Genomic DNA, 27,257 nt, shown 5'->3' with positions numbered 1-27,257 from the left:
AATTATACATAAGGTAAAGGTACCCCTGCCCGTACGGGCCAGTCTTGACAGACTCTAGGGTTGTGCGCTCATCTCACTCTAGAGGCTGGGAGCCAGCGCTGTCCGCAGACACTTCCGGGTCACGTGGCAAGCGTGACGAAGCTGCTCTGGCGAACCGGCACCAGAGCAGCACACGGAACGCCGTTTATCTTCCCGCTATAAAGCGGTACCTATTTATCTACTTGCACTTAAGGGTGCTTTCAAACTGCTAGGTGGGCAGGAGCTGGGACTGAACGAAGGGAGCTCACCCCGCCGCGGGGATTCGAGCCGCCGACCATGCAATCGGCAAGTCCTAGGCGCTGAGGTTTTACCCACAGCGCCACCCGCGTCCCTTTGTAATTATACATATCTGGGATTATATCCTGTTTATGACAATTCTGCAATGCTTAGACACAGAAATTAGGGGCATTGCATCCCCCTGGGAGATCACCTGCGGGCATTCAGCAATAAGGGAATGAAAGGAGAAAGAAAATATAGATTGTGAAGGCAGCGGAAAGAAATTCCATCTTGCAGCAGCCATAGAGACACCCAGAGGCCAAACACTTAGGTTATTTTCTTTTTTTAATCTTTTTTGCACGAAAAGAACATATGCAACATGCTTACAAGCCGCAAGGGCTGGCTAATAAAAGGATCTCAATGCAGACATGCCATCATTGCAAAGATGAAAATATTATTCAGTAACAAGCAAAAGGGGTATAATATCTAGAGTGAAGAGAGTCTCCTAGCCTCTCCAGTCATGCTGCTAGCCATTCAGTCTTTCGCCCCTTTTTTTCAAAATATGCCAAAGGGGGTCAGGAAGACACAACACAAGCAAGCAGAAACACTTAAATACACACAGGGTCCTGTCATCTCCCAAAGTGGTGTCCTTAAGAACCTCATAATCCCTTGTGTGCCCCCTCACCTCCAGCCATATAATCTAGTATCTGGCTGAAGCTAAGCTTTTGATCTATGTCACACAAACGATTTGGCTTTGCCCTTCATGGAATCCTTTCCAACTTCTGGGCCCCCATGAACCCAGCACCCAACCGACCACCTGTGCCACCCACAGCAGAATAGTGCAAAGGTTTGTGGAACAGGCCACTAACAGGCGAAATGGGAATAGAGCAAAACTCTCCTGCCCCTTCCTAAACCCACCAATAGGGGAAAGCTATGTTAAAAGAATTCTAAGGTCTCAAATATAGAACAAACGTACAGGGCAAAAACATACATAAGTAGATAAACCACAGGTCTGAAATAGAACAGGAGAGCAATCCTGAAGCCATTTTAACTCTCCCAAATTGACCTCAAATATTTCCCTTCAAGGAGGAAGGAAATGGAAAAACCTTTCCAATTATCACTGGACTGTAGGGACCTACACATCCCTGCAAATACAGTCTGGCAAGTATCTGTTAAGCTGAGCAGAACTATCAATATGTGTAAGAGATTCAGAAACTACCATATCAAAGGAATGGCCAAGCTACCCGGAAAAGGCATTATCAGGTATCCTGGCAGACAGGAGAGAAGCAACACTCTCAAATTTCTGTGGGAGACCACCTCCTTCTATGATGTAGGTATGTTGGGTTTTTTTTGGGGGGGGGTCTTGGGTTACAGGGGGGTCAATTTCAAAAGTCTTTATAGGGGCTTCCCACCACTACTGGGGTCTCTCCTACCTCCTTGCAAGGAGGGGAGGGAACTCTGTTAAACAGAAAAATAAAGATCTGCCTTGCTTTCTATGGATCTTGCCTCCATCCTTTCATCTCTGAGTGATCATGGACTTAGGGGACTCAGTCCCTTGGGGAGCTGGGCAGCAAAAGCCAAACCCCCTTTTTTTTCTGTAACAGCTACACACAGGGAGGGCAGCCCTTCTCAAATCAGGTTGGCGGGACAACACAAATGGGGTGTGCGTGCATGGAATCACCCCTTGAAAAGTCCAGCATGCATCTTCTTGCCTTGTCTGGTATAGGGAGGAAGGCATGTTCCACGGGGGAGCATTAAATCCCCCTTCCAAGTGTTTTACCTCATAGCTTGAGAACACCTCAGGTGAGCAAACACTTGGCTGTCCCTATAAGCAGTCTTCACTTGATAGGACCATCAGGCTATCCTTGGAAGTTGCCCTGTAAGCAGCCTTCTTGCTTCTTTTAAATCTGCAGTCCCTTCTCCTCCTGGCCTTCATCCTTTACTTCTTTCCCCGGCAAAGCGGAAGCTAGCATCAGATCCAATGCTGGGAAGTTTCGGGAGCGTGTCTAAAAGGGGGGAGGGAAAGTAGTTGGCAACAGAGTTACTTCCTGTCTATTTCAATATCAAAAGGTTTCACGTCCCATCAGCTGTACAGCAGCAGAGCTTTTTGGAGGGGCGAAAGTCCATCAGAAAAGCAAGCTCAACTGTTCATCATTTCACAGTGTCCTGGTGAAGGCCTTTCCTTTCCCAGAGCCAGAGATAAAATGGTTGTTTCTGGGCTGTGAGATTTTCATGCTACCCTGCCATTGATCCATAGCTGTCAACTTACAGATTTGAAAATAAGGGACCAGCAGCCTCAAAAATAAGGGATCAGCAGCCAAAATAAGGGATTTTCCGGGCACAGGTATGTTCAACTTCTGAGGCCCTCCGAGCCAAAGGCAGAAAGCCCAGCCAGCAGCCAAATGAAGCCTCATCAATAAGGGACAGCAGCGGGACATGGCACTGGGATAAGGGACTGTCCCGCCAAATAAGGGACAGCTATGCATTGATCTCAGGCAGAATTGCACCTGACTTTCTACAGGCCTTGCACTTTTTCTGTGTGTATGTTCTGTTTTGTTCCATCGACATTAGTGCATGTGACTTAAGCCTACTACATACATGAACTGCATGAAGGGGTATCATGCAATTATCAGGAACACTTAAACATGTTTGTCTGTTTGTTTTCCAGAGAACTGAAGGCTGCTTGCAAAATAGTGCATAAACAGATAAACAAACAATGTCTCATCTGTCCTCAGCCATTTTTTTTTAACTTAACATTTTAAAAGGTGCATGGAATTTGAATGAGGAGAGTTATGTTACCCATCTCTAATGACATGATAGGCAATAACAGACAGATGCTATTGATTAACATTTGTGTGGCTTTGATCAGAACTGCTGCAGGGGCAAAGGCTTACTCTCTGTCTGCCACATCATGGGTCAGATCCTGCTTCTTCCCTGCATCGGATATTGGTTAAAGAAAAATCAATGACCACAACAGCAAGCTACGTGGCAAACCTCATGTCTCGCTATAGCAGTGTTTCACACTTCTCCCTGCCCTAATGCCAGAGCAATGCTTTTCAAAGGGTTTTTGACATCTGTTTTCATTAAAATGATAAACAACACAACTGCGGGTATCTAGAAAAGATTTTAAATGGTGCAGTGTTAACCCCTCACCAACACTGCCCTGTGATCTAAAAATCATTTTCTGACTTTTTAAACTATTTTGCAGTAGATGTGTTGTTAGTTTCTTTGGGGCATCCTTTTGTTTGTGAAAAGTGATGGCTGAATAAATACCGTATTTTTTGCTCTATAAGACTCACTTTTTCCCTCCTAAAAAGTAAGGGGAAATGAGTGTGCGTCCTATGGAGCGAATGCAGGCTGCGCAGCTATCACAGAAGCCAGAACAGCAAGAGGGATTGCTGTTTTCACTGCGCAGCGATCCCTCTTGCTGTTCTGGCTTCTGAGATTCAGAATATTTTTTTTATTGTTTTCCTGCTCCAAAAACTAGGTGCGTCTTGTGGTCTGGTGCGTCCTATAGAGAGAAAAATACGGTAACTAGCATTCCTGGGCTGGTTCGTATTGCAACTTTAGCTGTTTAGGGAGGGCATGGCTTTGAAAATGTTACATCTGTCTCAAGCCTCATCAGGAGGAAAGGTCTGTTGGCATTGCTGGACGTTCAGCAATGACAGAGCGTAATATTATCTATTGGGTCCCCTCCCCACTCAAGCCTTGCTAGAATAAAATAAAACCGAACGCCCAGAGGAGCAGAGCAGGTGAGAACAGAAAGCAGATGCAGTGACTTACTCTTTGTTTCAGGCAGGTCAAAGCAAGGATGGAGACTAGAATAACAAGGAAGGCTATCAGCCCCAGAGTGATCTTCTCAGCTGCTCTGGGCTGCACAAGGGCGATCCGGGCACCTGCAAGGCAAGACTGCAGTTAAATAATCTGGAGAGGATCAAAAGGACCAGAAAGCATCAAAACTTGGGGTTCACTTAGTTGCTGGAAACAGACAATATTTTTTTTAAAAGAGGATGGAGGTGGAACAGAAGACCCTTTGTTTAACAGAGGGTACCTGCTTGTTTTTTTTCTATCCAGCTATTGTCTCTGAGCAGAGGTTTTCAGAGGAATTTGAAGAACCATGAAGGCCTATTCATCAGAGGCAACAGTTGGATAATGAATATGTTCAGCAATGGTGGCTGGGGGAAAACTAACAGGAGATGGAGACTGAAGACTGGTTGTCGGTGGCTGCACCACATTCTGTTCTGGAATCAATGGAGACAGACTACTTGGTTTTTTCCTGTGTAGTCCACACACAGACTTGATCAATTACATATAGATCCTATATATGTAGAACGCGGGTGGTGCTGTAGTCTAAACCACTGAGCCTCTTGGGCTTGCCGATCAGAAGGTTGGCAGTTCGAATCCCTGTGACAGAGTGAGCTCCCGTTGCTCTGTCCCAGCTCCTGCCAACCTAGCAGTTCGAAAGCACGCCAGTGCAAGAAGATAAATAGGTTCCACTGTGGCGGAAAGGTAAATGGCATTTCCATGTGCTCTGGTTTCTGTCATTGTGTCCTGTTGCGCCAGAAGCGGTTTAGTCATGCTGGCCACATGACCTGGAAAGCTTTTTGTGGACAAACACTGATTCCCTTGGCCTGAAAGTGAGATGAGCACTACAACCCCATAGTCGCCTTTGACTAGACTTAACCTACCTAGATCATATATCATTTTCAGGCTGCTTTTATGGAGTTGCCGGGTTTAGCTTCTTTTTATGAGCACGTTATTTTATTGTCTTTAAAACAGTTTACTATAAGCTGCCCTGTTAATTTGATCGGAGTACAGTGGTACCTCAGGTTACATATGCTTCAGGTTACAGACCCCGCTAACCCAGAAATAGTGCTTCAGGTTAAGAACTTTGCTTCAGGATGAGAACAGAAATCATGCTCCAGCAGCACAGCGGCAGCAGGAGGCCCCATTAGCTAAAGTGGTGCTTCAGGTTAAGAGCAGTTTCAAGTTAAGAACGGATCTCCGGAACGAATTAAGTTCTTAACCCGAGGTACCACTGTACCGGGTACAGATTTCAGCAATGACAAATGAAAGAATTAATAGCGTATAAGCAAATTAATAATGTACCTGCAATTTCAAGGTGGTACTGCACCGATCCTGACATCCCATCTGGGCCATGGACACTGCATTCCCAGGTACCTGTATCATTGGGCAACACCTGAGGAAACTCCAGGGTCGAGCCTTGGCTTAGGAGCCCAAAACTTGTGGAGGCAGCCTCAGGCGAAGACATGTTTGTGGGATTCAAACCGAGGTACTTCCACGTAAAAAGCTCCTTTCCTGTGTGGTAGCTGAGATTGCAGGTGAGAAGCAGGCGAGATCCCTCCATGATGATCCCCTCAGTGCTCGGGGTGACTGAATGGAAAGAAAGAAACAGAAGCTACTCATTTCTCTATCCTCTATCACCTGCCTCTCTCATATCCTCCCTTGAAGCGGAGTCTATTCCTGGCCCCATTTGTTACACATGACATCTCTTACTTCCAGGGCTGTCAAATCAGTTTCCACCTGGCGAATCACCTGACTTTTAACCAATTAACTGATGAACATGAATCTAAATCATTTTTTCATGACCCCCAAAACCTCGCTGCCAATGCATTTTGGAAATGTGGAGGGGAAAGCAAAGCAAAAGGGAAGGTGAGTTTATTTCACCAAAGCTCTCCCTAGTTATTAGAAGTACAGTAAATGCCATTTAAAATGTTTTCTTTCCTATTCTGTGTTGTTGCAACATGGCAAATCAAAACAACATTGGAAACCACACAAGCCTGCCCTCAACACAGAATTCCTGACATTACCTCCGCCACCAGTCCAGATTCACCTACCAGAGCTTTGGTTGATTAATCTAGACTGAATGGCTATGATTTGATTGATATCTAGATGGGTTTCCTGCAATAAGAACATCATGGGATAACCTTTGAAGCTGCCTTTTCAGAAAGGACAAGTGCACTCCCCAAACAAGGAGATCACCTGTTATGTACTGAGTTGACTAGGATCCAAACTGCAGCAGTCTGATTGGTCCTAGAACAATAGGATTCAGAATGCAGCAGTCTGATTGGTCCAAGAACAATGCAGCAGTATGATTGGTTGGCAGGAACCACCCAATCATGCTCCAGATATAAGTGAATCCACAACCTGATTGGCTTACAGTAGAATTCCAGAATTAACCAATCATGTGCAGCCCATTGTGTAAATAATGTATATAAAGAAGATACTTTGAGGGGACTTTCATTCATTCCTCCTCACCACTCTGAGCCGAATAAAAGAGCATGAAATCACTTTGTGACTCTGAGTATATTTCATCACCCCTCACTTGCCTTCTCCCCCCCCCCAACCCATTGCTGGACTCCGCTCAGGGGCGCCGACTTATAAAAAATATTGGGGGGGCCCATACCGGGGTCCTGCCGCTGGTTCGCTCGGGTAGCCGGGAGAACGCAGTTCGAGGTGGCGGTGTTGGGGAGAGACCCTCGCTCAGGGCGCCACGAGACTTGGCGGCCGGCGGCCTATCTGGGGGGTTTTGGAGCGTATTTTGGCAGAGCGATTGGGGAGGAGGGGGCTTGTTGCCGGATTCTTCAGCTGGGCCGGAGATCCGCTGCTGGGGGGTCCCTGGGCGGAGTTGTGAGCACGGCCTGCTGAAGGGAGATCCAGTCGATTGCGCGACGGGGACGGCCGGGGCTCTCCGGCTAGGGCGCGCGGCTGGCTGGCTGGCTGGCTGGCTGGCGAGGGAGCAGGTGGGGAGGAGGCGGTGGGATATACATATAGTGATAATAAAAAGCTATTTAGGCCTTTCTCACCCCCTGTTGGGTGTGGGTGCATTTTCTGCAGACCAAAAGCCAAAAGTCTAGATAGCGCGGCCCTCAGCCTCCAGCTGGCGGCCAGGCAGGTGCGCCCTTGGCGACGCGCAGGTAACTTGCCGCCGCTCCTGGAAGCTCCGCTGCGCGCCACCTCCCTCCAGCCAGGTGCCTCCGCCGCCCGCCGGTCCATCCATCCACCGGCCCCTTCCGCGCGCCAGCGGCTTTCTCTCCTTTTGCGCGCCCGCCACTCCCTTCCGCGCGCGGGGACTCCATTCCGGGGGCTGCCTGCAGCCGCGTACGTGAGGCAGCCTGTGCCGGGGACAGCCGAGGGGAGGGGACTGGAGGAGGAGGAGGAGGTGGCGGTGGCGAGGGCGGAGGGAGCAGGCGGGCCGCGGCAGAGCTGGAAGGGGAATTTCAAAACAAGCTGCGCGAGGGAAGGAGGGAGCCGAGCTGGCAGGCGAGGCGGAGCGCGCGCGGAGCTGGCAAGCCGGGGAGGGGGCGCCCGTCGGGGGCTGGCGGCGCGGGCGTGGGGATTGATGCTGCAGGGGTGCCCGAGATTATTGGGGGGGCAGAGCACCCCCAAACGAATTTTTGAGGGGGCTCGGGCCCCCTCAGGCCCCATGGAGTCGGCGCCTATGACTCCGCTGTCATTTTTCTTTCAGAGATCTTAACATGTAGGACACAACTCGCCAACCTGGAACTCTACTTGGCTCTTTCTGTGTCTCCCTCTCCTCACAAAATAAAGAAACACAGTGGTACCTCGGGTTAAGTACTTAATTCGTTCTGGAGGTCTGTTCTTAACCTGAAGCACCACTTTAGCTAATGGGGCCTCCCGCTGCCGCCGCCACACAATTTCTGTTCTCATCCTGAAGCAAAGTTCTTAACCCAAGGTACTATTTCTGGGTTAGCGGAGTCTGTAACCTGCAGCGTATGTAGCCTGAAGCATATGTAACCCGAGGTACCACTGTAAATAAATTCTGGTGCCGCCCCCACTCCTCACCTGTCATTACTGCCAGTGTGATGTTCTTTGTGATGTTTGTTCCTTGAATGGCAATCTCACAGGTGTACCAACCTGCATCATCAAGACCCACCGCAGGAAGATGGAGGGTAAAATTTCTGTTGCTTCCATTACTGAGGGTGGTTATTGTCTTTGGTTCTCTCCTTGCTGCGTAGCTCCAACGTGCTGCCACCCTGGAAATGCCGTAGTCCGTGGGATTGTCGTTCAGGAGGCAGGGCAGGTGGGCATCAGATCCTGCCGCAGCATAGACTACAGATATGGCTGGCTCAGCAAATCCTGGGTTTGGGGGGGGGGAGAGACATGCTATTGTGTGAATCAGGCCCAGAGGGGGGGGCATATGGGCCACTTGGCCGGGGTCTCCGATTCCAAAGGGGGCCTCAGTCAGCATATTTATCTATATTTTCCATTTAAAATGAATAATTTAAATTCCATTTAAAAAATAAAATTATTTTTCAGCATAACTTTTGTGAAAATTATTTATATACTTACTTATTTATAAGACTTCAGTTATCCCCAGGGTAAAAAAAAAGGGGGGGCACATTATCCACCTGCCTGGCTCTGCAAGGCCCTGTGAGTCCCACAAAATATAACAAGGGCGGCAGGAATTTAGAAAGGAAATGTGTTCTGATTCTTAAGAGAATATTTATTTATTGTATTTTTTATCCTAAGAGGAAGCACTCTCTGGTTGGGGAAAAAGGGAAAGCAAAAGGCAAGTCTTACCTATGACTTTCAGGTTGTACGTGGCATAAATTCTCTCCCCATCTGCAAAGGTGAGTTCACAGACCCAGGGCCCAGAATCACTCCTGAATAATCTGGAGATAACCAGAGTCTGGTTCAGGGAAGAGAACCGACCAGAGCTGGCGATGAGCAGACCTGCATGGAACCAGCGTATCTCTTGGGGGGTTTCTGGATGTGTGGAGTTGCAGGTTAACTGGACAGGTTCAGACTCAATCAGGGGACTGGGAGAATCAGGAGTCACTGAAGGAAAAGGAGAATCACACACTGATGTCCGTATCACAAGATAGGACTTTCATCATATAGCTAACATCTCCATCTGTTCCTTTCTGGAGAAAGCAGTCAAGTCCAAGGGGCATAGCGGATGAAATGGTGCCGTCACCTTTTCTTTGCAAGAGGGGTGAATTCTGCCTCATTCACATATCAAGTGAGGATTGGTGAGGGGAGTCAAACCATTCTGCAAGGGCATTATTAAGGGGTAGCTGACAGGGCCCGACCCAGCTCCAGGTCTCTTGCCACGTCCCTCTGTTTTTAGAGACTTGAACAACAACAGATATTTGGTTTCAGGTAGGGATGGAACAGTTGTTAGATTCAGTTGGCATTCAGAGGTGAATTTATAAAAACCAACATTTTCCAAAATAATATGAGAACCGAAACACAGCCATCCTTTGAAGTTTGCCCTTATCTGAATTTTGTCAAACAGTGTTTGCAAAATTCATTCTGTTAGGGGAAAGTTTGCATACAAATTAGTGAAGAAGACGTGCAAAAATGCATTCATCTGTCAAAACGGCATGCAAAAAAGACTTTTATTGGGAGAAACTCCCATGAAAATGCCAGTGGATTTCCATGAGGATTTTTTTTTAATGCAAATCGCTGCAAAAAGGTAGAGAATTGAATCTAAGATTTGAAAATGAGAATCCAAGAGGACTGAAATTGACAGGTCCTTCCATCCCTTACTTACCAGCATGGGTAAGTGTAGTGCCAGTGACACTTGAGCCATCCACCATCTTAATTTGCCCAGAACCACCTGCCAATTTATGCCAACTTGCCTCACAGGCCTGCACCGCAAGTGTAGCAACGCCCCTGCCATTCCCTCCCCTCTTTACACTCCATCTCTTGAAGAACTTTTCTCCCAGCCCACCTCCAAGGCTGGAAGTGAGTAGGGCTTAGGAAAATGGCTTAAAGCTACTGAGGGCAGCAAGGGAACGGTTTGGCAACCCTTGCCCATGCTCTCCCTTCCACGTTCCAAAGTAGCTCTTCAGATAGCTTGCTTGACAGAACCTGGCTACTGTCTTTCCTGCAGCTGCTGCCAGCTGTCAGATTCACCTACCTGACACCACGCCAAGCTCCACCTGGCAACGCAACACCTCTTTGGCAAACTTCACCACGGCCACGTAGGTTCCTGCGTCCTCTTTCCGCAGCGGCTCAATCCTGAGCGAAAAATTCCCACGGATGAAGCCAGGGTCCCAGACGGTTGCTCGGTGCATCGTGGAGCGGGCCATTTTCTTGACGCCACTTGGCTCCACCATGAGCACCAAGTGGCGTTTCCTGTGGGAGCTGAGGAAAATGGAGGAGGAGGAAATGCAACTGTTAAGTGCTGGACGAGTGGGGCGGGAGCCCAGAAAGGGGATACAGGAGAGAGGTGGGGATAGGTGGAATGGAGGGAGTTGAGGGGAAGGAAGAGAAAGTGGTAAATAAAAGTACCGTGTTTTTCGCTCTATAGGACGCACCTTTTCCCCTCCAAAAATGAAGGGTAAATGTGTGTGCATCCTATGGAGCGAATGCAGGCTCCTTGGCTTCAGTGATAGCAATGCAAAACCTCCGAAGCGCAGAGGGAGCGCTCCCTCCATGCTCCGGAGGCTTTGCGTTGCTTTCGCTGAAGCCTGGAGAGCGAGAGGGGTTGGTGCGCACCGACCCCTCTCACTCTCCAGGCTTCAGGGATAGCCGCCTGAAGCCTTCGGAGTGCAGCGGGAACTCGAGCTGCGCTCCAGAGGCTTCGGGTTCCTTTTGTTGAAGCTGGGAGAGCAAGACTCTCCTGGCTTCAGCAGAGAGGGAGAACTGCGCAGCGGCCCTTCAGCCAAGCGGGAGGAGAAATGGAAGGGGCTCCGTTTCTCCTGCCGCTTCGCTGAAGGGGCACTGAGCAGAGAGGGGGAGAATTGATGGACTCAAGGGCATCCTAATCAAATTTGCAGATGACACCAAACTGGGAGGGGTGGCTAACACCCCAGAGGACAGGATCACACTTCAAAACAACCTTGACAGATTAGAGAACTGGGCAAAAACAAACAAGATGAATTTTAACAGGGAGAAATGTAAAGTATTGCACTTGGGCAAAAAAAATGAGAGGCACAAATTCAAGATGGGGGACACCTGGCTTGAGAGCAGTACATGTGAAAAGGATCTAGGAGTCTTGGTTGACCACAAACTTGACATGAGCCAACAGTGTGACGCAGCAGCTAAAAAAGCCAATGCAATTCTGGGCTGCATCAATAGGAGTATAGCATCTAGATCAAGGGAAGTAATAGTGCCACTGTATTCTGCTCTGGTCAGACCTCACCTGGAGTACTGTGTCCAGTTCTGGGCACCACAATTCAAGAAGGACACTGACAAACTGGAACGTGTCCAGAGGAGGGCAACCAAAATGGTCAAAGGCCTGGAAACGATGCCTTATGAGGAACGGCTAAGGGAGCTGGGCATGTTTAGCCTGGAGAAGAGGAGGTTAAGGGGTGATATGATAGCCATGTTCAAATATATAAAAGGATGTCACATAGAGGAGGGAGAAAGGTTGTTTTCTGCTGCTCCAGAGAAGCAGACACGGAGCAATGGATCCAAACTACAAGAAAGAAGATTCCACCTAAACATTAGGAAGAACTTCCTGACAGTAAGAGCTGTTCGACAGTGGAATTTGCTGCCAAGGAGTGTGGTGGAGTCTCCTACTTTGGAGGTCTTTAAGCAGAGGCTTGACAACCATATGTCAGGAGTGCTCTGATGGTGTTTCCTGCTTGGCAGGGGGTTGGACTCGATGGCCCTTGTGGTCTATTCCAACTCTATGATTCTATGATTCTATGATTTTTTTTTTCTTGTTCTTCCCCTCTAAAACAAGCTGTGTCCTATGGTTGGGTGCGTCCTATAGAGCGAAAAATACGGTAATTGAAAGCCCCCTCTCCCCCCCCCAACCCTGAGTGCATAGAAATGGCTGCCTTACCTGTCTCCATGATGCACCCAGCGAAGAGCTAATCCCTTGTACAGCTGCCTGAAGCTGCTCTTCATCCTCCGACGACTCAGGTGACAAGGAAGCAAAGCTCGTCCGCCTTCTTCAGCCCACACTCTACATGCTTCTCCTGGTGCACAAGGAACATTCTGGGCTGCAAGAAGATTGTGGGGCCAATCAAGGAAAAGATGAGGTTACAAGCATGCCCAAGAGGACGATATCTCTCAGCCTAGCCTATGCCACCCAGGTCTCTTGCCGTGATAAAATGGAGGGAGTGAAATTAGGGTCAGGAAGGGGTGGGTCTTTGTTGCTTAAGAGCTTGGAGCAGAGATGGAGAGTGGACCTCCTGCAGGAGCTCAGATACAAAATAAAAGCTGAAGCAAAGCCTACAGCAAGCACTAACCCCACCTTGCCTTCAGGTATCCTGGGCCACACTTCTCTTTCCTTACCAATAGTCAGCTGCAGACTGAGGACAATAGTCCAGAAGAAGAATAGTAAAGTCATAGTGGTGTCACAGGGACAAATGGGTGAGTGCCCTCTAGCTTCTCCTCCTCCTCCTCCTCCTCCTCCCTCTGGCTGAAAAGGGAAGGGTTTGAAAGGGGAGCTGGAGATGGACCACACAAGAACCTGAGGCTAAGGAAATGGAGGTGGATCTCTGATCAAAGACTTCCGTAGTCACCCTTATATTGCAGGTGGGCTGCTGGTTTCCTGGCGGCGCTGCAGCGAGCGACGTCACAGCCAAGAAATCGGCCCCAGGCTGAGCCACGTGCAGGAAGGCAACCGAGTGAGTTCTAGAAAGCAACTTGCAATGGAAACTGTTTCCATCTCATTCGGTCCACTCAGTAACCGTTGTTTTTCTTCATGGTTTTGCTTGCAGTGGAAAATGTACATAGGGCCAGTTTCTCAGGAAGTGCCCTGGGTGTTTTTCTTTGATCTCTACCCTTTCATCGCACAGCTTCTTTGGTGCTCTTCTTTCATCTTTTCCCTTTTACGGTACGGTTTCTTTATCTTGGTTAAGTCAGAACGTGGCGGTGCTGGTGATGCTTTGAGAAGGTGGAGATGCTGATGCTGCTGGACCACATGTAGGTGGACACCAAGGAGGTTCTGACCAGGTCTGGATCAGCTAACTTCCCCCCAACCTTGGGCCCACAAGATGGTCTGGACTACCAGTCCCATCAGCCCCTGACAGCACATCCTGCACTGCAGCCCAAAACACCAGGAGGGATCCAGCTTAGAGAAGGCCAGCCTTGAATAATAATAATAATAATAATTTATTATTTGTACCCCACCCATCTGACTTGGTTTCCCCAGCCACTCTGGGTGGCTTCCACAGAGACCAAAAATACACTAAAATATCACACATTAAAAACTTCCATGAACAGGGCTGCCTTAAGATGTCTTCTGAATGTCAGGTAGTTGTTTATCTCTTTATAATAATAATAATAATAATAATAATTTATTATTTGTACCCCGCCCATCTGGCTGGGTTTCCCCAGCCACTCTGGGCGGCTTCCACAGAAACCAAAAAACACTAAAATATCATACATTAAAAGCTTCCCTGAATAGGGCCGTCTTAAGATGTCTTCTGAATGTCAGGTAGTTGTCCATCACCTTGACATCCAATGGGAGGGCATTCCACAGGGCGGGCGCCACCACCGAAAAGGCCCTCTGCCTGGTTCCCTGTAGCTTCGCTTCTCGTAATGAGGGAACCGCCAGAAGGCCCTCGGCGCTGGACCTCAGTGTCCGGGCAGAACGATGGGGGTGGAGACGCTCCTTCAGGTATACTGGGCCGAAGCCATTTAGGGCTTTAAAGGTCAACACCAGCACTTTGAATTGTGCTCGGAAACGTACTCATGGTGACATCTTTGACATCTGATGGGAGGGCGTTCCACAGGGTGGGCGCCACTACCGAGAAGGCCCTCTGCCTGGTTCCCTGTAGCTTTGCTTCTCGCAATGAGGGAACCGCCAGAAGGCCCTTGGCGCTGGACCTCAGCGTCTGGGCAGAACGGTGGGGGTGGAGAGGCTCCTTCAGGTATACAGGACCAAGGCTGTTTAGGGCTTTAAAGGTCAACACCAACACTTTGAATTGTGCTCGGAAACATACTGGGAGCCAATGTAGGTCTTTCAAGACCGGTGTTATGTGGTCTCAGCGGCCGCCCCAGTCTAGCTGCCGCATTCTGGATTAGTTGTAGTTTCCAGTTCACCTTCAAAGGTAGCCCCACGTAGAGCGCATTGCAGAAGAACAATTGAAGAACAATTCCTCAAGAGGCAGCTTGCCAGTGTCCATTAAGAATGTGCAGGAGAGGGCAATATAAGTGGAGCTGCATGAAAGGCACCATGTGCACTATACATTTACAGCAGTATCATACCGTTTTAAACAGTCATGGCTTGCCCCAGAGAATCCTGGGAACTACAGTTGGTTAATGGGAATGAGGGTTGTTAGGCGGGGCCAGCCCAAGAAATTTCGGCGTCTGAGGTGGACCCCAAAATGGCACCAGGGAAGAAAGGGTGAGGGAAGATCTATGCCAGGAACGGGGAGGGGGTGGAGAGAAAGATGGACATCAGGATCTGATGTCCCTGTGGATCCTGCCACCTGAGGCAGTCACCTCATCTTGCTTCCTGAGTGGGCTGGCCCTGTTCTTAGGAGACGCTTATTTCCCTTACAGAGCTACAACTCCCAAAGTTGTTTAACAAGCAATTTCTCTTCTCAGGGAACTCTTGAAATTGTAGCTCTTTGTGGGGAATAAAAGGTAAAGGGACCCCTGACTATTAGGTCCAGTCGTGACCCACTCTGGGGTTGTGGCGCTCATCTCCCTTTATTGGCCGAGGGAGCCGGCGTATAGCTTCCGGGTCATGTGGCCAGCATGACTTAGCCGTTTCTGGCAAACCAGAGCAGCACACAGAAACACCGTTTACCTTCCCACTGGAGCGGTACCTATTTATCTATTTGCACTTTGAAGTGCTTTTGAACTGCTAGGTTGGCAGTAGCAGGGACCAGTGGCGTAGCGTGGGTTGTCAGCACCCGGGGCAAGGCAAGTAATTTGCGCCCCCTAACCCGTGGATATGTGCCCCCTAACCCGTGGATTTGCACCCCCTAACCCTAACCCCCAGATGTTGCGCCCGGTGCGGCTGGCCCCCCCTGCACCCCCCACGCTACGCTACTGGCAGGGACCGAGCAATGGGAGCTCACCCCGTTGCGGGGATTTGAACTGCTGATCGGCAAGTCCTAGGCTCTGTGGTTTAACCCACAGCGCCACCCGCGTCCCTGTGTGGGGAATAGAGGTCTCCTAATATCTCTCAACACCTGTAACACACTACAGTCCCCATGATTCTTTGGTAAAAGCCATGACTGTTTAAAGCAGTGGTTCCCAACCTTTTTTTGGCCATGCCCCACCTAAGTGTCTCTAAAATCCTGATGCCCGCCCCCCTTGTGACATATAATCCTTATTATTCAAAAAGTGAACTCCTATTCATGTGGAGGAAGCCTAAAAGGCCATTTCCTGTTAATAACTCATTCTTGAATTGCCCCCCTTAAAAATCAAATTGCCCCCTACATTGGGAACCACGGGTTTAAAGTGTCATGAAACTGTCCTAAATGTATAATGCAGATGGGGCCAAATACTCATGGAATCCTATTGCTTATGTTCTTTACAAGCGAAACTGTTCCCAGATGTAAATACATATCCTGATTTGGATTTTGCACGGCTATCAAGGGGGCTGGATCATCCTTGAACTAAGGAACTGTCTTGACACAGATCTTGTGGAGGGAAAGGAATCATGCCTTCTCTTCCTGTGGCAACATCTTCAAACAATGCAATTGGAAAAGGTGTTCATCAGAAAACTTTAAATGCAAATCTTTCTGAAGCTCGGATTTTGCCAATATGGGACATCGTGCTTATGGACAAGTTAACCATCTCATGAAAGGAACATCGATCTGCAATAAGAGGACTGACATCTTCCATACAACATTATCCTTTTATCCTGCTTGTTGAACGGACCTGGCAGCGTTACAGATCAGTCCCTGAGCGACAGCTCGCATTTGTTGCATTTCCTGTAATTTGCCAGGAGATAAGACAATCCACAGGGATGCGGGTGGCACTGTGGGTTAAACCACAGAGCCTGGGATAGCCGATCAGAAGGTCAGTGGTTCGAATCCCCACGATGGGCTGAGCTCCCATTGCTCGGTCCCTGCTCCTGCCCACCTAGCAGTTTGAAAGCACATCAAAGTGCAAGTAGATAAATAGGTACCACTCCGGCGGGAAGGTAAATGGTGTTTCCATGTGCTGCTCTGGTTCGCCAGAAGCGGCTTAGTCATGCTGGCCACATAACCCAGAAGCTGTACGCCGGCTCCCTCGGCCTACAGAGCGAGATGAGCGCTGCAACCTCAGAGTCGGCCACAACTGGACCTAATGGTCAGGGGTCCCTTTACCTTTAAGACAATCCACGCAGGTGAGTTGGAAGGACTAATGTAAAGTGGGAGTAAGATCAACAAGCTGGGAACTAAGGTTGAGGTGTCTGTCCTGAGGGAATTGTGAGCTCTGGTTCAAGAGATATTTCTGGTCAAGGTGCTTTTGTGCTGAGTGAGCTTCTGTGAAATGATGGCTCCATCCGGAGGTTCTGTTTTACTCAGCATGTGCCTCTATCTTTAGATTTGACGTCTCTGTTGTCTCTGTTTCAGCCCATTCTAAACGCTGACTCTACTGTGGCTTCTTGTTTATAATCTCTAACGCTAACCCTGACCAGCAGCACATTGACGGCTGATGGAAGGTCACACAGGACCCATCTAGGGAGCCTTGGGTCAGAGGGTACCGAGAAAAGATGTCACAGAAAGGCATTTTCAGAGAAGAGAGATAAAGCTGTGTGAATGTGACGTAGCCTCTGGCCCAGGGAGCTCACAGCCATCAGAAATCTGCAAAGGTTTAACATGTCACAGGTTGTTCTTGCTACACCAGCCTGACCCACCTAACTTATTTGCAGTGCTATTTTTCTAGAAAAAGAGGTGCCGGAACTCACCATGAACACCTCCCTTGTTCTTTTATAGTTGCAGTGGCACCCAGCATTCACCAAACCCTAAATTACTTAAATAGCTAACATCAATGTGGTTATTTACCATTACCTGCAAATTTTTGAAGGTAGGAGGTCTACCAGTAGATACCAGCCAAGATGCCAGACTTATAGGCATATAATGCATGAAACATACCCTCCAACATTTCTCCAATGAAAATAGGGATGTTGTTGTTGTTGTTGTTGTTGTTGTTGTTGTTGTTGTTGTTGTTGTTATTCCCTGCGCATTCGACTGGGTTACCCCAGCCACTCTTGGTGGCTTCCAACAAATCTAAAAACATAATAAAACATTAAGCATTTTTTTAAAAATCTTCCCTATACAGGGCTGCCTTCTGAAGGTTGCATAGCTACTTATCTCCGTGGTTTGGGGGGTCACATAACTCCATACCCTCCAACATTTCTCCAATGAAAATAGGGACATCCTAAGGAAAGGCGGGGATGCGGGTGGCACTGTGGGTTAAACCACAGAGCCGAGGACTTGCCGATCAGAAGGTTGATGGTTCGAATCCCTGCGATGGGGTGAGCCGTTGCCCAGTCCCTGCTCCTGCCCACCTAGCAGTTCGAAAGCACATCAAGTGCAAGTAGATAAATAGGTACCACTCCGGCAGGAAGGTAAACGGTGATTCCGTGCACTGCTCTGCTTCGCCAGAAGCGGCTTAGTCCTGCTGGCCACATGACCCGGAAGCTGTACGCCGGCTCCCTCGGCCAGTAAAGCGAGATGAGTGCCGCAACCCCAGAGTCGGTCACGACTGAACCTAATGGTCAGGGGTCCCTTTACCTTTAAGGAAAAGCGGGAAAATCCTGGATCAAATCAGAAACCAGAATGGCTTCTGTAAATCTGGGACTGTCCCTGGAAAATAGGACACTTGGACACTGGCGAAGGAAGAGGAGTGGGGGGGGAGCGCACTGCCCCCAGCAGCGTGATCCCAGCGGGGTGCCATTGCAGATGCTTCCCCGTCCGCACTGGGGCCCTGCCCCCACAGGCAATGAGCCCTACCCCCCGGACACGTGCCAGCCCTGCCCCCGCCTGCTCTCCGCCCCCCGGTGCCAGAGCATGAAGCTCTGCCACTGCACTTGGAGGGTCTGTCTGAAATGGCCATAATTAATTAAAATCGTGATCAGAGAAAGCAACAGATAGCTCTGTTCAATAGCCTATTCAAGTATTATTGTCGTTTTTCATTTAACTTGTAACAAAGCAGCAGAGAGCATTCTACTTTAGCTTTTAGGATTTGCCGATAAAAATGGAAGAAAGTGAAATTAGAAAATGGAATAGACTAATAAAAAGGTTTTGTGGACCAAGAAATAAGCAAGAATTAAGGAAAAAGTGACGGCAGATGAGAAAAATATAGGCGGCTTTCGTGTATCAAACCTGAGGTTATATTATTGCAAAGTTGTATATAGTGAGTAATGGAATAATGGAGTAATGGAATTGTGAGCATATTTTTTAATAGACAATTTAAGAATTTAAGAAGGAGCTGTGATAAATATAGAAAAAGAATATCTTGATCAGCTATATCTGCAAGTAAAGAGAGTTCGAATTACCAGTTTTAGAAGATTTGAAATTTTAAAAAGGCAGGGTAGTTACTCTATTCTTAGTATTCTCTATTTGCCATGATTTGAATATCTGCAGTTATGTAGCTTCCATAAGAAGCTATAAAGAAATGGATTTCAATTATGTGACTATACTATCTTAAAAAATTACATCTTTTAAACATATCACGATGACTTTATTGCAAGGAAATGGTATGATAAAATGGGGGCAAGATTCATGAAACATTGTAACATTTGATGTTGGAATATTTGTGCAAGGCAGTAATTAACATTACACTTTGTGTAAGTTATCAAGATAACTGTTTAAAAGGATGCTGTGCCAGCATGTATCACCTGTGCAATTATACAAGGTAAATTTTGGAAATGTCAAAAAGGAGATAGAATTATTTTCATATACAGTGAACATACCTGAAAGCAGAAGAATGTTGGGTAAAGAAAAAGGTGTAAATTAAACCTGTTTGAAAATGGTACCATTACCGTAGCTATTAAGATATGCAACAGATTTATGCCTGTAGATTTTCAGTAAATGTATATCTAGGTTTGTTACAGCAATGCTTTCCAAACTGTGTTGCGACACATTAGTGTGTCGGCGTGTCATGCGAAGGCTCCCATGCTGCTCCTGGGACTGGAAAAGGGTTTGTTTAACCTCTGGTTTGCTAGTAAAACTGAATTACTGGGTCGCGAAATGGTGCATGTCTAAAAAGTGTGTCATCCACATGAAAAGTTTGGAAAGCTCTGGCTTGCAGGCTACATCTGCACCCCAGTAAGTTTTTTTTGAGGCCTCCCAAGACCCCTCCAAATTTGTCATTTAATTTTTGTAGAAGTTTGTTTTTAAAAATTAACTGCTCCTGTGGGTTCCCTGCTGTAATACCATTTGCTATTATTTGCTAAAAGCATTTATATACCACTTTTCATTATTATTGTTTTTAAAAGGCAAAGTGGTTTACAAAGAAAAAGTCAATAAAAGCATATGTGAAAGGGTAAAAAATAAAAACATTGTAGGAAACATCAAAAATCCAGAAAGAATACAATATATAAAACATAAGACTCCAGAACACTGAATGCCATTCACAACCACATCTATTAACCCACCTGTTCCGCAGTCAACCTAGACCTGCTCACCTTTAGCTATAATGTCTGATGTCAAAAGGTTTTTTTGTGGCTTTCCAAGCCCCCTCCCACCTACCCACCCAATTTCTCCATGAACAAAATATTATTTTTTATTCCCGTACATAGCCCACTGCCACCGTGGATCCTGCCACCTGGCGCGGCTGCCTCACCTTATCCCATGGGTAAAAGTAAAGGTCAAGGGACCTCTGACCATTAGGTCCAGTCGTGACCGACTCTGGGGTTGCGGCGCTCATCTCACTTTATTGGCCGAGGGAGCCGGCGTACAGCTTCCGGGTCATGTGGCCAGCATGACTAAGCCGCTTCTGGCGAACCAGAGCAGCGCACAGAAATGCCGTTTACCTTCCTGCTGGAGCAGTACCTATTTATCTACTTGCTCTGGTGTGCTTTCAAACTGCTAGGTTGGCAGGAGCAGGGACTGAGCAACAGGAGCTCACCCCATCGCGGGGATTTGAACCGCCGACCTTCTGATCAGCAAGTCCTAGGCTCTGTGATTTAACCCACAGTGCCACCTGCATCCCTATCCCATGGGTGGGCTGGCCCAAATAATAGTTGTCCACTGGTCTGCTCTGAATTGGAAAAGCAGCTTCAGGTGAGCACAATGGGGAATGGAAAAGCAGAGGAGCTTAACCATTTCCCTGCCGACTGTCTCATTCCTTTTAAACCACACATAGGAAAAGAGCTGCTGTGTACAGGTACTTTACAGCTTACCTGGAGTTTTCTTCCCCAAACTAGTGCCCTCCAGGTGTTTTGGACTACAGCCAGGGCTGGATTAAGGTTTGATGAGGCCCTAAGCTACTGAAGGTAATGGGGCCCTTTATACGTCCAACTGTCCTTTGTCAACAATAAATTGTTGCTGTTTTTTTGTGTTGAATATATGCTATATGGTAAATTATGGACCTAACAGGTATGTAAAGCTATTTGCATTTGTAGAATGTAGGCACCCTGTATATAGAAATGAGCAAACCAGGGATATTTTAGGGAGCAGGCTAGCAGGCGGGGCCCATTACTTACATCATAGAAGCCTACACAACACAAAACACTGTTGCTGTATGTAGGCTTTATTTTATTTGTTTTTTATCTTATATTTTAGAAATGTACATCCAGGGGGTTTTTTTCTTTAATTTGTTTGGGGGCCCCCAAGAGAGTGGGGCCCTAAGCTATAGCTTGTTTAGCTTATAGGTAAATCCGGCACTGACTACAGCCATGGTTTTTTCCCCACCAAAACTCAACAGAACTCAGTTCTGGTACCTCTGAGATGGGTGCCATTGCCATTCTAAGAGAACAAGGGAGGCTTCATGGCGAGTCCCAGCACCTCTTTCTCTAGAAAAATAGAACTGACTAAACTAACATTAACCCCAGCCAGCACCAGCACCCCCATATTTTATGCAAGTTGGCACCCTTGCAAGTCCCATCTCCTTCCACAGAAGACGAGGTCCTGTTTTTCTAAGACATAGAGTTTGGCGTTTTGCATAGACTGAGGTTAAAAGATCCTTCAACACAGCTGTATTCCTGGAAAGCTTTTGAAAGCCTCAAATACATATTTCAGCTAAACCAAAATTGCTGGTGACCCAAACAGGTCTTGTACTAGTGCTGTACGTTCCCGGTCACTAGCTGGTAACCCATCACCCATGTTTTGCTTTATTTTCCGTATTTGTGGGCAAATATAAGCTTCTATAGTCATTTTGCTTCTCAGCAGAAGCAAACTCTGGATACGAACTGGAGGGCAAGTCGGTTCATACAGTCAGAGACACTTACTGATTATTTTCCTCTTTCAGGTGTTTACTAGAGTAACCCATGTTTGTGTGATAACCCTCCATTTCCCCTCATTATATACCACAGGCAAATAGCATGGAGACCACAAAAAGCATGAATTTGTTCCTATGCCTTTAGGAGGACGTCATTGTCAGCTGGGAGCTGTGTGTGCACATTGTTTGTGTGTGTGAGAGAGAGAGAAAATAAGAACATAAGAAGCTGGTCAGATGACTTCACTCCATGTTGACTTTTCCAGCACTCCCTGGGATCTGCTGGATGCAACCAACTTCAGACCCTCCAAGTGTCTCTATTTTCCAGGGACAGTCCCAGATTTACAGAAGCTGTCCCAGTTTCTGATTTGATCCCAGAATGTCCCACTTTTCCTTAGCATGTCCCTGTATTCTTTGGCTAAATATTGGTGGGTATGGAGTTATGTGACTCCCAAGCCAAGAAGATAAGTAACTATACAACCTTTAGAAGACATCCTTTAGAAGGCAGCTTTGTATAGGGAAGTTTTTTTAAGAAAATGTTTAATGTTTTATAATTACGTTTTTATATATGTTGGTAGTTACCCAACTACTAACTCAATCAGGGAAACTCAATCAGATGGGCGGGGTAATAATAAGAATAATGGAATAGGACATCTCTATTGCAAACATTGGGACGTGGGTGGCGCTGTGGGTTAAACCACAGAGCCTAGGACTTGCCGATCAGAAGGTCGGTGGTTCGAATCCCCACAACGGGGTGAGCTCCTGTTGTTCAGTCCCTGCTCCTGCCAACCAGCAGTTCGAAAGCACGTTAAAGTGCAAGTAGATAAATAGGTACCGCTCCAGCGGGAAGGTAAACGGCGTTTCCATGCGCTTCTCTGGTTTGCCAGAAGCAGCTTAGTTATGCTGGCCACATGACCCGGGAGCTGTACGCCGGCTCCCTCGGCCAATAAAGCGAGATGAGCGCCGCAACCCCAGAGTCGGCCACGACTGGACCTAATGGTCAGGGGTCCCTTTACCTTTACCTTTATTGCAAACATCAGAGAAATGTTGGAGGGTATGCAACCTTATTGCCACATCCCTGGGTGATAAGGAAGGTCATTTTGACTAACAATTCATTATCCTCATCTAGGGTGTATTTGGGGGGGGGTTGGGGGGATGGCCCCTAGCATGAGTCATGATCAGTTAAACTCTGTAGATGGTGACTATGGCTGTCATTAAGAGCAGCAGACAGAAGATTCTGACCTATTATGGGGCACAATTCACCATTTTAGCCACTTCCTCATGGACTGCTTTCCTACCAAGTGAGAACAACTAAGCATCGCTTTTCTGGAATCCATTAGTAGATTTTAAAGGGTGATTTCCCACAAAACTTAAAATAGAAATCCTTCATAAAAATTCAGAAATGTCTGTCCGAATAAGCCAGAGCCCACCATATGTTTACTCAGGAGTAAATCCCATTCGGCAAAGTTTCCCATCTCCCTTCAACTGCCCCTTTAATTAATTGGTTCCTCCTTGCCTCTTTATTTTAAAGCAGATAATTGATTGCTTCCTGTGGCTACCTTGGCCTCAACATGCCTGAATAAATCCTTAATTGGCTCCTCTTTCCCACTTGGGGGGGCAGGTTTAATTAACTTTTTTTGCTGTTTGCAGCTAGAGCAGTTGCTCATTAATTTCCCAGTAGCAAAATTGCACTACCCCCAAAAAACAAAATTTAAAAATAATGAGCAGTTGCTCTGGCTGCAAAGAGGAGTTCTTAACCCCCACCCCAAAACAGGGATTAATTGCGGGTCAGGAAAAAGCAAACTAGCCATTTTAAAAGAAAGCAACAAGGTGGAAATCCCTAATTAAAGGAACAGTAACCCTGAAAAACCCTTAGTATTTTGCTGGTTTACCGTGGACAGGCTGGTACAGCAACCATGCTTGAAGATGGGACTGCAAATTAGGTCTGGGCAAAAATTAGTTTGCACAGAAAACAAGTAAGCAGCAATAACAACACAGTTGTTATAATGAATGAATTATATCCATTGCGAAATAAAAGGCTGCTGTGGAAGGAGTGGAATCTTTGGATGAGGGGGCAGAATATTTTCAGTTTCGCTCCCCCTACTCGTGTAAAGTGAAGTCAGATTAATTTGCTTAAAACCATGAGTCACTGCGAACATAGGAAAGGACACGTGCTTTCAAAAAAAAATCCTACATTTATATCTCCCTTTTCTTCCATCTGGCAACCCAAAGCAGCATATACGTCCCTAAAAGTCTCCCATCCGTACATTGGCCAGACTTGGAGCTGCTTAGCTTCAAAGACAGCTGTGGCCTCACATGCCTTCAGACCATATGGTGAGACAAAGGTTAGCCTAAAAAGCAAAGCGTGATATTATAGCAGGTGATAAATGGTCCCTGGTGGATCATAACATTTCATGAAACTAAAGTAGGTATATCCAGTTGTTTGAGCAGCCATGTCTATGTCGCACAGGGAGACCTGCCACCAGTGGGTGCTACCAGCCCCATTCTCTACTTAGTCCTGAGTTCTCAGGATCTGTCCCCTATCACTGCATTCCACACATTTAAAGCACTATGATACCATTTTAAACACTTCTGGCTTCTCCCAAAGGTTTCTGGACATGGCCTACAGCTTAGAATCTGAGACTTAGAAGCAGCCTTGGCAACCATCAAAACAAATGGGAGCTGTATGCATATAATTGCACATCTCATTAGCTCAGTGATGCTGTTGTTGTTTAGTCGTTTAATCGTGTCTGACTCTTTGTGACCCCGTGGACCAGAGCACTCCAGGCACTCCTGTCTTCCACTGCCTCCCGCAGTTTGGTCAAATTCATGTTCGTAGCTTCGAGAACACTGTCCAACCATCTCATCCTCTGTCGTCCCCTTCTGTACATTTATGAAGTGACTTTGTGCTCGGCCTGACTGCCGGCTTGTGGCTACCATATTTATCTTCACATTGCATCACCATGAGCAATGTTTCGTGGGATTCCCTTGCAGGAAAAAAGAAATAAAAACAAAACATTTGGGTTGTTTTTTTTTAAAAAAAACCCGCCCTTTGAAACAACAACAATGAGCAATCTTCGGTTACATTTTCCTAGTGTGACACCAAAAGTAAAACCAACACAAGTATTGTTATGAGCAGGCACGAGGGCGAGAACAGGGAGTTTTCCACTGCTGGTAACTGCTAAACATGCATGTCTGCACAAAACCAGAGTTTTATTTTTTTCGAATCTGGCAAAAACAGGAGCGTTGCTCCAGGTCGGAGACCAGCAGGGTCAGATCTCAGGAGTCCCAGGAGCCACAGGCAAGTGTTGCAGCCTAAGGCAGGCGCAGGGCGCATTTCGAAGGCAGCAAGAGCAGTGCAATGGAAGACACCGGAATGCCTGAAGCAAAGAATCTGAATGCTATTTCTCTTCCCTACCAGTTTCCACGGACCGAGTGCACAACTGACCCGGAAATTTTTCCTCAGTAGCCATGGTTTTCCCAGTAGTGATGTATGGAAGTGAGAGCTGGACCATAAAGAAGGCTGATCGTCGAAGAATGGATGCTTTTGAATTCTGGTGCTGGAGGAGACTCTTGAGAGTCCCATGGACTGCAAGAAGATCAACCTATCTATTCTGAAGGAAATCAGCCCTGAGTGCTCACTGGAAGGACAGATCCTGAAGCTGAGGCTCCAAGACTTTGGCCACCTCAGGAGAAGAGAAGACTCCCTGGAAAAGACCCTGATGTTGGGAAAGATGGAGGGCACAAGGAGAAGGGGACGACAGAGGACAAGATGGTTGGACAGTGTTCTCGAAGCTACAAACATGGGTCTGACCAAACTGCGGGAGGCAGTGGAAGACAGGAGTGCCTGGCGTGCTCTGGTCCAGGGGGTCACAAAGAGTCGGACATGGCTAAATGACTGAACAACAACAACAGCTTTACATGTCTCTCTGAAGAATGTTGCATGGACTAAAAGATGATGGTGTGGCGTTGAAAAGTTAAAGGAGGAAGGGTGGGTTGCAAGGTAAAGACAAAAAAAAAAAAAACTTGGAATAGATTTTTACTCCCAGGAAGTATTCAAAGAAATGATCTTCCACATGCATTCTGAGGCAACACATTGATCCATACCATACATTCAAAACCCCTGACTTCTCCTTCCTCACGAATCCTGGGGACAGTAGACAGAAATAGGAATGTCCTAAGGAAGAGTGGGACATTCCAGGATCCAATAAAAAACCAGGGCAGCTTCTATAAATCCAGGACTCTCCCTGGAAGATAGAGGTACTTGGGGGTTCTGCTTTAAAACATACATGCAGAGTTTCTCATGAAAAATGGCTCTCAGGCACTGACAGAACTGGCATTTTAACGGAGGCAAGAGTCAAGCATCACCTCTGCTGGACCGCTTGCATGGCACACAGTTTTCTTTAGTTCATTTGTCAAGGACAGCCAGAAATCAGCCTGAGATTTAGAGCATAGCTGTCAACCTTCCCTTTTTGTGCAGGGAATTCCCTTATTCCACCGCTGCTATCCTGGATTGTTAGATATCCCGTAGACTGTCCCTGGGACAGGTGAGGCTGCTGATCCTTTATTTTTAGGCTGCTGATCCCTTATTTTCAAATCTGAAAGTTGACAGTTATGATTTAGTGGTGTCTGTAGTTCCCACCCTGGAAAAAAACCCAAAATCCTGGCAGGAGCTGGTGTCACAACGTTGGAGGCTGTGTTATGTGTGGCCACCAGAGGGAGCAGAGACACCACCTCCAGATTTTCCTGTTATATACACTTCCCACGCTGGGAATATTTGGGTGTGTTTGATGTACAGTACTTGCCCACCTGGAAATCCTTCCAGTGATACAGTAACTGGATATACCTACTGTAAGGTGTAGCCGCTGATGGCCTTATGCACCATTAACTTGTCTAATCCTCTTTTTAAACAACCTGTTGCACATTAAGTTTCCACTAGTGCAACTGTGGGATGCGGGTGGCGCTGGGGGTAAAACCTAGGACTTGCCAATCATATGTTCGGCGGTTCGAATCCCCGCGGCGGGGTGAGCTCCCGTCTTTCGGTCCCAGCTCCTGCCCACCTAGCAGTTTGAAAGCACCCTTAAGTGCAAGTAGATAAATAGGGACCGCTTTATAGCGGGAAGGTAAATGGCGTTTCCGTGTGCTGCGCTGGTGCTGGCTCGCCAGATGCCGCTTCGTCACGCTGGCCACGTGACCCGGAAGTGTCTTCGGACAGTGCCGGCTCCCAGCCTCTTGAGCGAGATGAGCGCGCAACCCTAGAGTCGGTCACGACTGGCCCTGTCAGGCAGGGGTACCTTTACCTTTACCTAGTGCAACTGTTGAGTTGGGTTTTATATTGGGCAACCATTATTCTCACCAGGCCTTCAGAGGTTCTCTGAGTCAGCTGGGATAGCTCCATTGGTAGAGCATCAGATTTGAATCCAGGTTTGTGGTTTCGAGGTCCACATTGGGCAAAATATTCCTGCATTCCAGGGAGTTGGACTAGAAGATGAACCTTGCGGTCCCTTCCAACTCTACAATTCTATGATCTATGAATCTGAAGGCTGTGTTTCTGTAAGCACTCCTGAAGCTTTCTTACCTTGAATCAGGCCAATGGTCCATCTAAGCCCATCTGCTGCAGCCTAGTCCAGAAACTTTGGACTACACCAGGGGTCAGCAAGGCTTACCGGGCATGGGCTGGATCACTCCCACGGAGATCCTCTGTGGGCCAGACTGACGCAGCG

The 27,257-nt window shown here is 47.3% G+C and overlaps 1 protein-coding gene across 2 annotated transcripts; it reads right to left on the bottom strand.

The window, feature by feature from the left end:
• Window positions 1-1,100: 1,100 nt before the first annotated feature.
• On the bottom strand, window positions 1,101-27,257 carry LAG3 (lymphocyte activating 3). 2 transcript variants are annotated; one of them, XM_081176640.1, is made up of 8 exons: window positions 27,113-27,257; window positions 12,041-12,200; window positions 10,166-10,392; window positions 8,821-9,078; window positions 8,083-8,376; window positions 5,365-5,649; window positions 4,039-4,151; window positions 1,101-2,261 (listed from the first exon to the last, which is right to left on the bottom strand). In XM_081176640.1, exons 2-8 carry the CDS (start codon window positions 12,103-12,105, stop codon window positions 2,157-2,159), a joined length of 1,347 nt encoding a protein of 448 aa, XP_081032766.1. In that variant the 5' UTR covers window positions 12,106-12,200; window positions 27,113-27,257; the 3' UTR covers window positions 1,101-2,156. The 2 variants fall into 2 exon arrangements, with proteins under 2 accessions (XP_081032766.1, XP_081032765.1); XM_081176639.1 differs by lacking the exon at window positions 27,113-27,257 and adding an exon at window positions 12,496-12,870.

The sequence above is a fragment of the Podarcis bocagei genome, assembly GCF_964188305.1.
Source record: "Podarcis bocagei genome assembly, chromosome: 17".
Lineage (NCBI taxonomy): Eukaryota > Metazoa > Chordata > Lepidosauria > Squamata > Lacertidae > Podarcis > Podarcis bocagei.
The sequence above is the reverse complement of the archived record's forward strand: the minus strand, read 5'-3'. Positions and strand labels throughout refer to the sequence as shown.